General features: G+C 40.1%; 1 protein-coding gene across 1 annotated transcript in view; it reads right to left on the bottom strand.

The window, feature by feature from the left end:
• Sepsecs (Sep (O-phosphoserine) tRNA:Sec (selenocysteine) tRNA synthase) overlaps nt 1-13,831 on the bottom strand; it is a 31,795-nt gene extending 17,964 nt beyond the window's left edge. Inside the window, exons 1-6 of the mRNA XM_048364906.1 lie at nt 13,602-13,831; nt 12,902-13,056; nt 10,566-10,684; nt 9,817-9,975; nt 8,818-8,971; nt 6,291-6,393 (exon numbers count right to left, since the gene is read on the bottom strand). Coding sequence (XP_048220863.1) covers nt 6,291-6,393; nt 8,818-8,971; nt 9,817-9,975; nt 10,566-10,684; nt 12,902-13,056; nt 13,602-13,715 — 804 coding nt within the window. The 5' untranslated portion in view covers nt 13,716-13,831. The remainder of the gene's footprint in view (nt 1-6,290; nt 6,394-8,817; nt 8,972-9,816; nt 9,976-10,565; nt 10,685-12,901; nt 13,057-13,601) is intronic.
• Nucleotides 13,832-14,255: the final 424 nt, after the last annotated feature.

The raw sequence follows: 14,255 nt of genomic DNA, 5'->3' as shown, positions 1-14,255 counted from the left end.
TAATATTCTGGCAAAAAGCTGAATACTTACCTACTGGAAATGTAAAATGAAATTCTGGTCCCCAGCCAATGTAGTATATGACCTTCTATCTAATGTGCTTCAATTTTCTCCTCTTAAAAATAGAGATACTATCTAAATTTCAACTAAGATAGGTTTTTGCTTTATCTATAGCCACAGATTTTTCAATCTGTATTCACAATCTACATTCCTATTAATATTATAACCACATTTGACCTTCATTCTCGCATTCTCTCTCTACCTCGGGGGGGAATGGAAGGTGCAGAGAGCTGGCTTAATCTGAGAAACCAGATTCAGGCAACAAGTAGAAGCAGCCAAAGCAGGGAAGGGGAGCAGACTACGCAGAGGCTATCACGTGGCCATTGAAAGCTTGACTTTCCTTGGCTACTCTCACTTCCTCATAAACTACAATCAGAAAATTCCGCCATATCGCAGGAAAACGGAAAGAAGCATAGATGACTAACAGACTAGGTAAGTAACTTTAAAAAACGTACCAAGTAAAAACATGCAAAAATAAAGTAGCAGCTGGGGTTGCCCATTTACTATAAAAGCTTCCCGAGAGAAACAAACTTTAAGTACACTAGACTGTGTTAGGACCCTTTCATAATTAAAACTGAACTAAAGACAGCACACTCTGGCAAGGAACAAGCAGGCTAGACCCATTCTCTTGAGTACATTAGCAAAGGCTACCCCTAAGGAGGAGGAAAGAGTAGGAGGAGCTCAAGTGGAATAGAAAACCGAGGCCATGGTCTTCAAATGAAGCAGAGTTGCCATTTTACGCACAGAGCACATATGTGAGCACCTTACCACACATCACACCATGCCCTAGGTTCTGGAGATAGCAGCAGTGACTAAAGCACAAAAATGTTCATCTAATTATTATTTCCAGGAACCTGTGCCTGGTGATACATGTAATCCTAGAAACCTGGGAGGCTGAGGCAGGAAGATGACAAATGTGAAATCAGCCTGGACTATTAGTAAGATTTCATAATAAAAATTAAGGGCCAGTTATGTAGCTCAGTGGTAGAGCATTTTCCTAGCATACAAGAGGTCCTGGATTTGCTCTCTAATAACACACACATGCTATATATATATATATTTACACTAACTGCTAGAATGTACTACTTACTGTGTGTCAGGCATTGTTCTAAGCATTTTACATTTAGGAGTCATAGTAACAACATGAGGTAGATGCTGCTATAACACCTGTTTTACAGATGACAGATTAGGCACAATGGAATTAAAGTGACAGGCCCAAGATCAGCTGAGATTAAAATCCAGGCAATTAAAGCAACTTACAGAAGTTACCCAAGCAATCCAAGGCACAGCAGGGACTACAGTCTAGATGAAGAAGCCACGATTAAAAGATAAAAATATTACTCCTCTGGCACCTCCTCTCTTTCAAGTATTCTGGCCAAAAGCTTCATTGTCCCTGAATTCTCATACCCTACATATACTTAATTCACAGCATAATCTAAAAAAACCCCACTCTCAGGAAGTATCTGAACTCATCATTTCTAACAACCTCCGCAGCTACTGTTCTGGCCCCAAAAGCCAAAGTACCTCATATGGGCTGCTACAATGACCACTCGTCCCATCCAGCATTTTATTCCCACAGAGCATGTTACTCAAGTAAAATCTCAAATCCTATCACACCTCAAATTTCCACCACCACAGTTCCCTCATTTCTCATAGCCCAGCCACACAGGCCTCCTTACTAGTTCTCACACACTAGAGCATACTCCTGCCCTAGTGTCCTGATACACATTATCCTGGAGTTGGTTTCTCTCTAGCAACCTGCATGCTCACTTCCTCACATCATTCAGGACTCTGGTGGGAGTTAACTTTTGGAAGAAGCCTTTAAATGAATCACTCCATGCAATCTGACATCGTTCCCTCTCTCCCAAACACCAGAGAACTTACCCAGACCTGCCATACTTAGTATTTACCATGTGCTTCAAAAACTAGGGTGCTCCTGGGGGCCAAGATTTGGATGGATTCGCAACTGCATCCCCAGACCATCCCTGAGTGCCTGCACACAGCAAGAATCTAGTAACTACTATTTGTGGAATAAACGCACAGTCAGGTCTGTAAATAGCAATTGTTTTCAAAAGTAAAGTTGCTGCTTCCCACACTTTTGGAGTTTGACAGTCTATTCTGTCTAAAATAATTAGTCCTACATAATATTACTATGCCTCTCTCCATTAATTTGTCTCAACATCCTTTGAATCTCTAAAATTAGTCATTTTTGTAAATTCAAGTAGAAGTCAACTTTTCCAGACTGCATATATATATACCAGAATATCCTCTCTGCTCAGATTCAGTCAGCTGGGCTGAGATCTGAAGATCATGGTTTGAAGCCAGCCCAGCCAGGAATGCCCATCAGATTCTTATCTACAATTAACCACCAAAAAGCTGGAAGTGGAGCTATCACTCAAGTAGTAGAGTGCTAGCCTTGAGCCAAAAATAAAAAAGTGTTTATAGTTCTTTCTTCACTGACTAACTGGTTATTACAACACTATTACCTCCAGAAGAAAGGACTTGCAGTTTTAGTATTTTGTTCATAAATGAAAGATACAGGGCTGGGGATATAGCCTAGTGGCAAGAGTGCCTGCCTCGGATACACGAGGCCCTAGGTTCGATTCCCCAGCACCACATATACAGAAAACGGCCAGAAGCGGCGCTGTGGCTCAAGTGGCAGAGTGCTAGCCTTGAGCGGGAAGAAGCCAGGGACAGTGCTCAGGCCCTGAGTCCAAGGCCCAGGACTGGCCAAAAAAACAAAAATAAAAAAAAAAATGAAAGATACAGGCTCTGGAGTCACACTAAGCTGGATGGGCTCTTGTGCAGTTATGGTACCCAGGCAAGTCACTTGACCCCACTCAGTTTGTTTCTTCATACAAAGATGGGAACAGGAAGTGGAGTTGTGGCTCAAGTGGTAGACCTTTAAGCCTTGAGCTGAAGAGCTCAGGGACGATGCCCAGGTCCAGAGTTCAAGCCCCATGACCAACAAAAATAAATAAATAAAGCAATAGTGTTACAACCTTTTTCTAAAAAGTTCAATGTAGGGAAAAACTGAACTTTTATGTGCTTTTAAAAAAAATAGGCAAGTCAACTTTAAAAGACAGTGTAGTCCTAGTGGCAAGAGTGCTTGCCTCATATACAGCCTAGGTTCGATTCCTCAGCACCAGAAGTGGTGCTGTGGCTCAAGTTGGCAGAGTGCTAGCCTTGAGGCAAAAAAAAGAAAAAAGAAGAAGCCAGGGATAGTGCTCAGGCCAAGTTCAAGGCCCAGGACTGACCAAAAAAAAAAAAAAAAGACACTGTAGTATCTGCAACAAAACAATATCTGCACTTTAAAGTTTCAACCACTCAGCTTAAAAAGCTTTATTCTTATGCAGAGATGAAGGAAAAGGAAGGAGCTGACAATGCACAGCTCCAAGGGCACGTTTAGTATCAAATTTTCCAGCTCAGTTTCTGTCAGTTTAAATCTCTTCCCATCTGCCACCATGCTTTGCTAAAATACATGTGACCACCAAACACTGGGCACTCTAGCCTAGGTGCTAACATCTAATTTTTTCCCCTTTATTGAGATTAACTACATCAATTTCACAGTACACATTTTAACCTTCCCAATGATGGACATCATCATTCTTATCTACAAAGCTTATGAACTCTACAAACATTAACAATAAAACAGTTTCTTCCAGATCAGGTGATATGTACATTTCTTTCCTTTTGCTTAGTATCATTTAACATCTATTTTTTAAAGAGCACTGAAATGATTATTAGGAAGACTACATAGACATGTGGAAAGCATAGAAATAAACCTTAACTTAAAAATATGTAATGGAAATAGTACACAATAACTTTGACTGTAGAAATAATAATGTATAGGAAAACAAAAAATCTCAATACATAAATTCTTACAGGTATTTGTTGGAGTGAAATGATAACCAATGGTTTTCCACTTTTCTAAACTTCTTTTGTAAACTTTTATCTGATATATTTAAATTCCAAAAATAGAATTAAAACTACTAAAAATTCTAGACCAGAAGAACAAGGAGACAAGAGAGAAAAACAATAAGCCATCTATATAGGATATAGTCTTTATCTAGAATTATGAGGGAGCCTTTAAAAGCTAAAATGCAAAGCTTTAAAATACAAAGAATTCCAAGGAAATCCTTCCCTAGAAGTTTTCAGAAATCCTGATTTATCAAGTCTATAACTCATTCCTCCCTAAGCATAAATTACAAAAACAAATTCCTTTACTGGCTAAGTTTCTGTTACTTGAAGCCAATGGCATCCTAACTGATACAAATCCTGAGTAAAGAAATTAAGCGAATCAGCTGTGACTTTTACCATAGTATAACCACACTCATACCGTAGATATGAAATTATTAAATACAAAATTATGAGAAACAACATTTACTAGACAAGATTTACTAGGCTTCAATACATTTGCCACACTGGAAAAGATCACATATAATCTACAAATATCTTATATCTACTTAATATAAACCATGTGTGCCCAGAGTATGTGAATTATTATCACCCTTATAGCAATTATATAGCCCATATCACAAAGATGTATGTAATATTTTACTTATTTATTTGTGCAGGACCAGTTATTGTCAACTTTGTACTGAATAGTATCCTAGGTGCTAACAGCAAAAGAGTGAACAAGACAAAGTTCTAGCCAAAACAAAATCTTCATTTTAATAGCTGTAGAAAACTAGGCCATACAAACATATCAAATGCTAAATAGTGCTATGGAGAAAAATTCTGAGGGGCCAACAACTTTAAGGACATCATTATGGGCTAGGGGTGGTGATGCAAATCTATAATCCCAGATATACCGGAGGTAAAGATGAGAAGAGGACTGCTTGAGATCAGTCTGAATTTAAAAGCAAGACTATTTCAAAAAACAAGCCATATGTAATTGTTCACACCTATAGTACGAACCTCACAGGAGGTAAAGTAGGGTGATTATGGTATGAACTAGGTTTCTAGCCCCAAAGGCTAAAGCAGGAGACTTTATCTGAAAAATAAGGAGTAGAGAGAGCACTTGCTTAGCAAATTGCAAGGCCTTGGGTTCAAACATCAGTGCTGCCAAAAGGAGAAAAAACAGTGGTATCATCAGTTAACATATTACTAGGTTAAAAAAAGAATAATAACTATTGTTAAGTAATACTGTACATTGCTGATCATAAAACATCTCAATTTGATACATCATAACGTAAAAGATTCTATCTTAAAACTAATGAACGAGAAAAGGAGGAGAGAAAATGCAAGCAAGAGGAGCGTATGGGCCGGGTGTGTGGCTCAAGTGGTAGAACAAGTGATTAGCAAGCCTTAAGTTCAAACTACAGTACTATGAAAAAAGAGAGGGATGTGATTTTCAGATAAGGTGTCTGAGGAAGTCTAGGTGCCCTAAAGCAAGCAAGAGAAGAAGCCATGTACACTGTAGAAGAGCAATCCAGGTAGCGAGGGGCAGGCTGAGCAGGTATGTCCGGGAGGCATGATGGAGGGCAGCTGGAGCAAAGCAGCTGAATAGGAAGGCAAGCCACAGAGGCCTCCACTCAAAGCCACAGCTCTGAAGAACACTCTGATTGGGTTGGGAAATGTGGGCATATTGTCAAAATTAAATCTAAGGGCTGGGGATATAGCCTAGTGGCAAGAGTGCCTGCCTGGGATACATGAGGCCCTAGGTTCGATTCCCCAGCACCACATATACAGAAAACGGCCAGAAGCGGCGCTGTGGCTCAAGTGGCAGAGTGCTAGCCTTGAGCGGGAAGAAGCCAGGGACAGTGCTCAGGCCCTGAGTCCAAGGCCCAGGACTGGCCAAAAAAAAAAAATTAAATCTAAAACAGATGACTAGATCTAGTTGCTGATAATATTAAAAACAAAAAAGAACCACCAACTCCATAGCTACATGCTAGAATGTTGACAAAGTAATTTTCAGTCTAGGATAATAAGGTAAAGTGAAGGCTTAAATACAGAATACAATGATCCTATAATCCAAAATATGAGAAAGTTAAAAACGAAACTGTAATATTTCTATGTTGAGTATGTGCTACCAAAGCCACTGTCCAATTACCATCCTAGTACCAAGGAATAATGACTTTTACTTACAAAATACTGGATGCAAGTTTCTAACGCTCCCTTAAAAGACACTGCTAAGAAAATGGCCCTAACTAGACTAGTTTATATGAAAATGTCAATCCTGAACTATGGTAAAAATCTCCACTTTCTGATACAGCTTTATGCTCTCTTACCTGCTGAATGAGATGCATGCACTTGGAAGACTGCACTCCATAAGCATTGTTGACTATATGTGGAATGCCATAATTAGCACAAATCACAGCCAGTTCTTCTAATCTATAAACATAAATATTCAATAGAAAGACACACTCACACTGTGCTTTATAAATTATCATGTGGAGACTCTTTCTAATTTAATAGTCAATCTTAATGTATACCAAAGGGAAGAAAATAATGAACTGAAATTTTTTCTGTATAGTAGCTCAGCAGCTTGAGGGATGTAACAATAACTTTAAGACAACCAAAAACACTGTTTACATTAATAATACCAATATAAATATACCAATAAAAATACCAATATAAAAATGTACCTTTCTTACACACAAAGCAAGTAGATTTGGTGGGAGGGCAATAATGGAGTTTGAACTCAGGGCTCTGCACTTGCTATACAACTACTCTACCATTCGAGCCACATCTCCAGCCTAAGAAGATGTATAAGGAACTTTCACAAAGCAGTATGCTCGTTAATGCTTTTGGTTATTTACCACACTGTAGGTAGTAGCTGCAAAATAATTAAAACAAGTAGAAGTCATAAGTAATCTCACATTAAGACAGGTGCAGCTGGCTCATGCCTATAATCCTAGTTACACAGGAGGCAGAGATCTGGAGGATGTCAGTTCAAGACCATTCTTCACAGGAAAGTCTACAAGACCCCATTTCCAATTAACCAGGGCTAGAGGAGTGGCTCAAGTGATTAAACACCACCTAAGCAAGTGCAAGGCCCTGAGTTCAAACCTCACTTCAGTACCAAAAAAAAAATTTCTTTCACAACAGCATTTAACATCAGTTTTTTCAAAATAATGTATTTTAAATGTATGTGATGGCTTTATTAGCAAGTCATGATACATTTTTAGCAGGTCTAAATTAATGTTTTTAAACTACGAATAGAAATAAGATTATTGTATTCATCTGTAAATTTTCAACTTGCTTCTAGTAAAAGTGTATGAATTAAAACCTCATTTTATTTTCATAAACCTCACAAATCAGACGATGCTTTTAATAAGAGACCTGGAAAACATACGTGTACTTTATTCATAAAAAAGATAAAAGATTTCCTCAATATATGTGATCTAGTAAAAGTACTCCTTAGCAAAGAACTTCCTTGAAATCAGGTACCATAATAATTTGAAGGTTCTGTTTTAAAAAGAAAAACAAATCACTTGTATAATTTTAAATCATCTGTACTGATCTGCAATGCTAATAGTTAGAAGGTGTAAAAGGCATTTAAAATGGCAGAGATTTCAAGAGAATCACACTACACTTCATTAGAAGCTAATTTCAGGTGTTTTATCGCTGAGAAGAAATGCCACCCTACATTGAGCATTTCACTGAAGTAGATTTCCCTTACTCCCTGTCCAAATAGTAAACAATAGAGACAAAATACATACTATACCCATTAAAATTAAGACTACAAAGGAGTCTCACTTAATGTAAAGAAAAATCCTAGTTGTAAAATTTAATAAAATCAGAAATTCAAATATCCTACTAATTCTAACTGTGCATCACCATTTTTGGTAATGTGACTTATTTCTATCACATTAAAATCTCCAAAGACAAAAGATGCTTATTTAATATTTCAATGTGAATTTTAAGACTGGTAAGTAATAAATAAATCACTCAAGTATATGCAACATGATCTTAAATTAAAGCAGAGTTCACAGGTTCATGAATACAGCAAGGTAAGTTTTCAAGAGCATGGTTTTTAAGTTCTCTCTTAAAATCTGCCTTTCAGATAATAAAAGCTAACATGCATTCATTTCTATCAAATAACACAATTCTATGAGAACCAAAGCATACCTTGATGCAAAAAGAAAAGCCCAACATCAATTTCTTACAAATTATTTGCACTTTTGTTCAGATGTTAAATGTGAGACCAAAACAGAGCTACTGTCAGAAACAGAAACCTGCATTAATAGGTTGTCTTTTAGAAAGAAAAATGTGTGGCTACGCTTGAGAATGTTTTCTTTTTCCCCTGCTTTTGCCTTTCTTAAATATTTATGTGATTCACAAAATGCAGACAACCACTGTGCACACCTACTACACAAGTTAATCTTCCAAGTTAGAAAAAAGAAGTCAGAGGAAAATAAACCATCCTCAGATTTTCCATTTAGAATCTGTTAGTACTGATAATTCCTAAATATGAAGATTATAAAGTCAAAGACGTGAAAGTAGCAATAAAAAAAAATACCACCAAATCCAGGATATGAGTTGAAAAGAAACTTCTATTAAACCACAAGAGATGCTAAGAGACCAGAGTCAGGCTCAAGAGCAAGCAGACAGACAGACGGCATCTAACACCTCCCATACTAGTTTTTCCTTCTTTTATATCAGTTATTTCTTGTCAAGGTCAAAATATTCTCTTAGGACAGTCAGTTCACTATTTACTACTGAAGCTAGTTAAGCAAGTTTGAAAATTACTAGGTAACATTTTATTTAAAAGACTAGAGAAGATCGAAAGGTCAATATTCACAAATCATTTACCTATCAGGCACCCTGGGAGCAAAACAGGATGTAGTAGAATGAATACACAAAATGGAATCAGGCCCCAGTTCCTGGACTTTGGCCTCCACTGCTTTCAGGTCTGTACGTAGCTCATCACCTTCCAAGAGATTTTCTATGACCACAGGCTCAAAACCTAAGCAAGCCAACCAGAAAGCTACATGTTAGTATGAACACAAGTATAGGAAGTTCCTAGAGCTCTGGCGGACAGTATCAGTCCACACAGAAATCTATCTATTCGTTTGGACAAATAATAAAGATCTGGCTTCATACTGACATTAGCCGAAGGCCAGTCAAAATAACATGAAAGACCACTAGATAATTAGGACCACAAATCTTTTCTAACACTATGATATGGCAAAAAACACAAATTCTGGAAAGAAAAAAACGTTAAATGGATGTCTACATACATAATAACATAGACATTATTATCAGAAAAAAAGATCAGTACTTCAGTTCATTTCCAGTCCACAGAAAAGTAAATCTGCTCATTCTCTGGCAATATTTCAACTTTACTTCAGAGCTCACTTTCTTTTAAAGGTGGACATAAAAATAATGCAATTCAAGTACGAATGTTTTACCTCTGATGAAACCTGTAATTTCAGTAGCCAGAGGATGAGGTTTGCAAGAGCATTCTATAATTTAAATGCATATAAATAGAAAAATGCTCTTCAATTTTTCAGCTGCAGTAGCACCTTGACTAGCAGATAATTAAAATCCCCCCACAAATAATAATTATATAAACTTTTAATGGTAAATTATCCAGGTATCCATAAATTTATAAGGTATATAAGACAAAATACACACTAACTTTTGTCATGAATATTTTAGCACAACTTTTATGAAAGGGCACATGGAAGAGATTTAGTTTGTCTACTCACACACTCGCTTGCTCATGCACTCACTCATCTCTCCAGAAAAAGTGTGAATTTTCTCACAGAGGCATTTCAAATATTGCATGTGCCACTTCTCTTCCTTTACCTGCAGTGATCATGGATTTAAAACAAGATTTCTGGTCTATCCGCGGCCATATGATGTACTTTGCCTTTGGCCTCTTGTGTCTCAATGTCAAGAAACACAGTGTTAGACTCATACCAGTTGCCATAGGAACTACAAAGCAATTGGCTACTGTATGAACACCTATAAATAAAAGAAGTAGAACAGAATTAGGTATCCTACAAAAAAAACAGTATCTATCTTTTCTGTACTTTATGTTTGTTTTGGTTTTTTGTGCAGGTCTTTGGGCTCGAACCTAGTGCCTGAGTGCTTTCCTGAGCTTTTTTTTTTTTTTGCTTACCAATGATGCTCTACCTACCACTTGAGCCACACTATCACTTCCAGCTTTTTTGGTGGTTAACTGTGGATAAAGAAGTCTCACAGACTTTCCTGTCCAGACTGGCTTAAAAACTGGCCCTCAGATCTCAGCCTTCTGAGTAGCTAGGGGTACAGGAATGAGCCACCACCACAGGCTTCCAGCTTTTTTCTTGGAGATATGATACATCTCTTTTGTCAAATAGTAACTGATGTAGATTCAGTGGGGTTTTTTCTGTTTCTCTGGAAGCTCACTGCCAATCATCCTTTGGCTTATGGCTCTGACTTTCTTACTCTAAAAAACTTCTATATGTGTGTCCTTTCAAAGGTCACATATATTCTTCTTGGAAAAAGGAATTAACTTTTAAAAATCAGGTCAAGTGTGTTATAATATGTAATATCATTAAGATGGTACATACCAGCCAACTTTATGATGTCCAAGACCAAAGAATTGGTAATTTTGTTCAAAAGACTAGAACCTGCAGCTTTTGGTTGCACGGCAGAAATATCACCAGATCGTCCAATTCCATGAATGAACCTGAACAAAAAATGGGCCAAAAACTGTGTTCTAAGTAATCCAACAGACAATAAGCACAATAAGCAATAAAACAAGGCAGGCATGGTGACTCAAGCCTGCAATCCCAGCAACCTGCGATGCAGTTTCGGGCCAATTTGTGTAGGAAAGTTTGCAAGACCCTATCTCAACAAACTAGCCAGGCAAAGTGGTTCATGCCAGTAATTCAAGATATGTAGAGGCACTGGTAGGAGAATCATGGACCAAGATTAGACCAGGCAAAAAGTGAGAGACTCTATCTGAAAAAGCACTAAAATCAAAAAGGGTTGGCTGCATGGCCTGAGAGGAAGAATGCTAATGAGCCAACTGCAAGACCCTGAGTTCAAAACCTCAGTACTGCCAAAAACAAACAAACGCCAGAGCCAATATTTGCTTATATTTCATAAACTAGTATGTGGAAAATTTATTTAAATTAAAACAACTTCATCAACTATGTTGCAGTACCTAGTCTCTAAAGGTGGCCAACAATAATTCCTTTTCTCCCTGGCCCACACCAAGAGATATGGTCTAATTCCTGTTCATCTCATCTGGGTTGGCCTTAGTTCCCTGCATGACCAAGAAGAATTCATAGGAATGACTGTCAGCAACCACTAGGCTAAGTCAGAGGCTCCTAGAGCTTCAGGCTTCACAGAGCACTGGTTCCTTGGACTGTTCCACTACATGCCATGTCAGGAGGAACGTACCTCACAGAAAAAGGCATCTAAGCACCCAGTCACATGAGGGGGATCACCTGGAACCCTAAGATGACTAAACTCAGCCAACATCTGATTATTGTACCAGAGACCCAAAACTCACCCCTCTAAGCCCAGTAAGCACTGAGAAATGTAAGAAATACTAAATGTTTAAGCCATTACATTTTAGAATAGTTTGTTATACAAGAGTAAAAGACTAGAATATAGGTAACATTAGATTCTCTTTCTTTCCTTTGCCCCTAACAATATCAGTAGGTTCAGCTTCAATGATATAAACAGATGTTTCAAAACTTGTCCTAGGGCTGGGAAGATGGCTTAGTGGTAGAGTGCTTGCCTAGCATGCATGAAGCCCTGGGTTTGATTCCTCAGTACCACATAAACAGACAAAGCCAGAAGTGGTGCTATGGCTCAAGTGGTAGAGTGCTAACCTTGAGCAAAAGAAGTTCAAGCAAAAGAAGTGCTCAGGCCCTGAATTCAAGCCCCAGTACTGGAAAGAAGAAAGAAAGCAACAACAACCACCTGTCCTGATCTTAAAGGATACATGCTTTTTGAAGAATACCATCCAAATCCACCCTATCTAAAGATACTTTTACAATGGGCACCAGTAGCTCATACCTAGGACCCTAACTCCTCAGAAGGATGAGATCTACGGGACCACAGTTTAAGAGGCCAGGTTAGGCAGAAAAGTCCATGAAACTCCATCTCCAAAATAACCAGAAATAACTGGGGTGGAAGTGTGCCTCAAGTAGTAGAGTACGAGCCATGCAAGCAAGCCAAACAAGTGTGAGGCCCTGGGTTCCAACTGCAATATGGCAAGCAAAAAAAAAGGGGGGGGGTATTTTAGAATACATAACATAAAAATAATTCATGCTATCTGAAATAATTAATAGTCAAGTACATCAGAAATTGTGTATGAGATTATCATATGACACTACTGATGTGCTTCATTACCATCAAAACCCACATGAACAAAGCATTATTTTCAACTATGTTACAGTCCATTGGTACACAGAGAAATAAATGGTCAGATTCATAATCACCAACAGTAATTAAATGGTTAACTGAACTTATAGAAAGCTTTATGAAATGATGACAAAGTGACTTGAAAATTTAACATTGCAAAAAAAGAGATTCTTATCAAGTGAGACTCCGCTCACATACTAATGAGCAGTGTTTAACAGTTCTAACGATGAACCATTCTACAACAAAACCTAAAGTGTTCGAAAAATATGGAAAAATTTTCAACAACTTTAACATATATCAAGTTCTTTTACATAAATTCTATTTTTCTTTAAGTACTTGTACAAAAGGGTGACTATTCAACTTTTTTTTTCAGTACTGGGGTTTGAATTCAGGGCCTTGTGCTTGCTTGGCTGCTTTGCCTGACACTAGAGCATATGTCTCCAGCATTTGTCAAGTTCTTATAAGAAAAAAAAAGGTTTATTAGGTTTAAAAAAACAAAACCAAACAACAAAAAACACCACCATACCTGTAATGACGACGTGCAACTAATCCAGAGGCCACTCTCCCTTCTCTTTCTCCCACACCACAATTGCCCAAGAAATTGTTGCTGTCCATGATGGCAAGTTCATGTAAAAAGAGTTCCAGTGTACTTTCATCCCAACCTTCCTCTGGACACTTGCCCTAAAAAGAGAAGAGGAGGGAGGGAAGGAACAGAGGGGATGGGAGGCGATATACTCGAGCAACTCAGGTTCCTCAAATCTTGCAGGCTTGTTCTTTTGCAACTTTTCTCAACGTGCACGCTCACCGCTTTCTAAAACCAGACCTAACTCCAGCACCGGGAGGGGGAGCTCCGAGTGTCAGTGCGGTGCGCGGCTCTGACAGGTGCTTAGACTCACTGGAGAGGGCGGGGTTCACTGGGATTCGGGCCCCGGGTCCCCTCCACCAAGACCTCAACCCCGGCTGTCCTCACCAGGGCTGCCAGACTCCAGAGCAAGGAAGGCCCAGGGGTGCCAGCAGGCCACCCCCAGGCCCCCACCCCGCGCCCAGGGCCCCCGCACCGGGGCCGCAGGGGTGGGGGCCGCACACGCCCCCTGACCCCGGGAGCAGGACAGGAGACCTTTCCCCTTCCCGCAAACACCGGGGGAACTAGCTGGAACTTTCCCTCTTTTCTGCACTGGAAAGAGAGACGCGAGGGGCGCCGAGCCCGACCCCACCTCCCGCCGCACCTTCTCCAGGAGCAGCCGGACCAGGTGCTCGTGCGAGCGGCGGGCCTCGCAGCCCTGCCGCACGTAAGCGGGCGACACCAGCCGCTCGCCCGCCGCGAAGCTGTCACGGTTCATGACGGCCGCGGCGTGCGGGGCAGGAGGACGCGGGACACGGTCCTCACACCTCACACCGGACCCGGCGGAAGCAGAAGGCAGCTGGCCGCCCCGACGGTACGGCAGGGCCTGAGGGCCCAAACACTTCAACGCGCGCCGTTTTCCTCTGCACAGGCGCGAACCGCCGACCACGCCCCCTCTGGAAGCCGCGGGACCTTTTGAGCATGCGCAGTGGCGTCCGCGCCACTGCCAGCCACTGCCACGTCTTTGGCCCAGAGAGGAAAGGCCTTGGGGGAGTGAGCCCCGCCTCGCTGACCAGGGATGGGTCTGGAACTTACAGAAGAGACTTGATATGTGGGGGCAAGGGGCAAGACGGTTAAAGTGCAATTTGCCTGGGCTTCTCAAGAAAGAAAATTTCCTGAGTCAGATTCCAGAACCCTCTCTCCATTATCACCTTGGTACACTTCAGCATTTACCGCTGCCGGGCACCTCTACCAGGGTAGTGAGAGTGTCCCACTCCTTTTCCCCTTTGCACTGCAGAATTTTCAGCCATCCCCTGAC

Source organism: Perognathus longimembris, chromosome 16 (genome assembly GCF_023159225.1).
Source record: "Perognathus longimembris pacificus isolate PPM17 chromosome 16, ASM2315922v1, whole genome shotgun sequence".
NCBI classification, from domain to species: Eukaryota; Metazoa; Chordata; class Mammalia; order Rodentia; family Heteromyidae; genus Perognathus; species Perognathus longimembris.
This window is presented reverse-complemented; position numbering and strand designations above follow the sequence as displayed.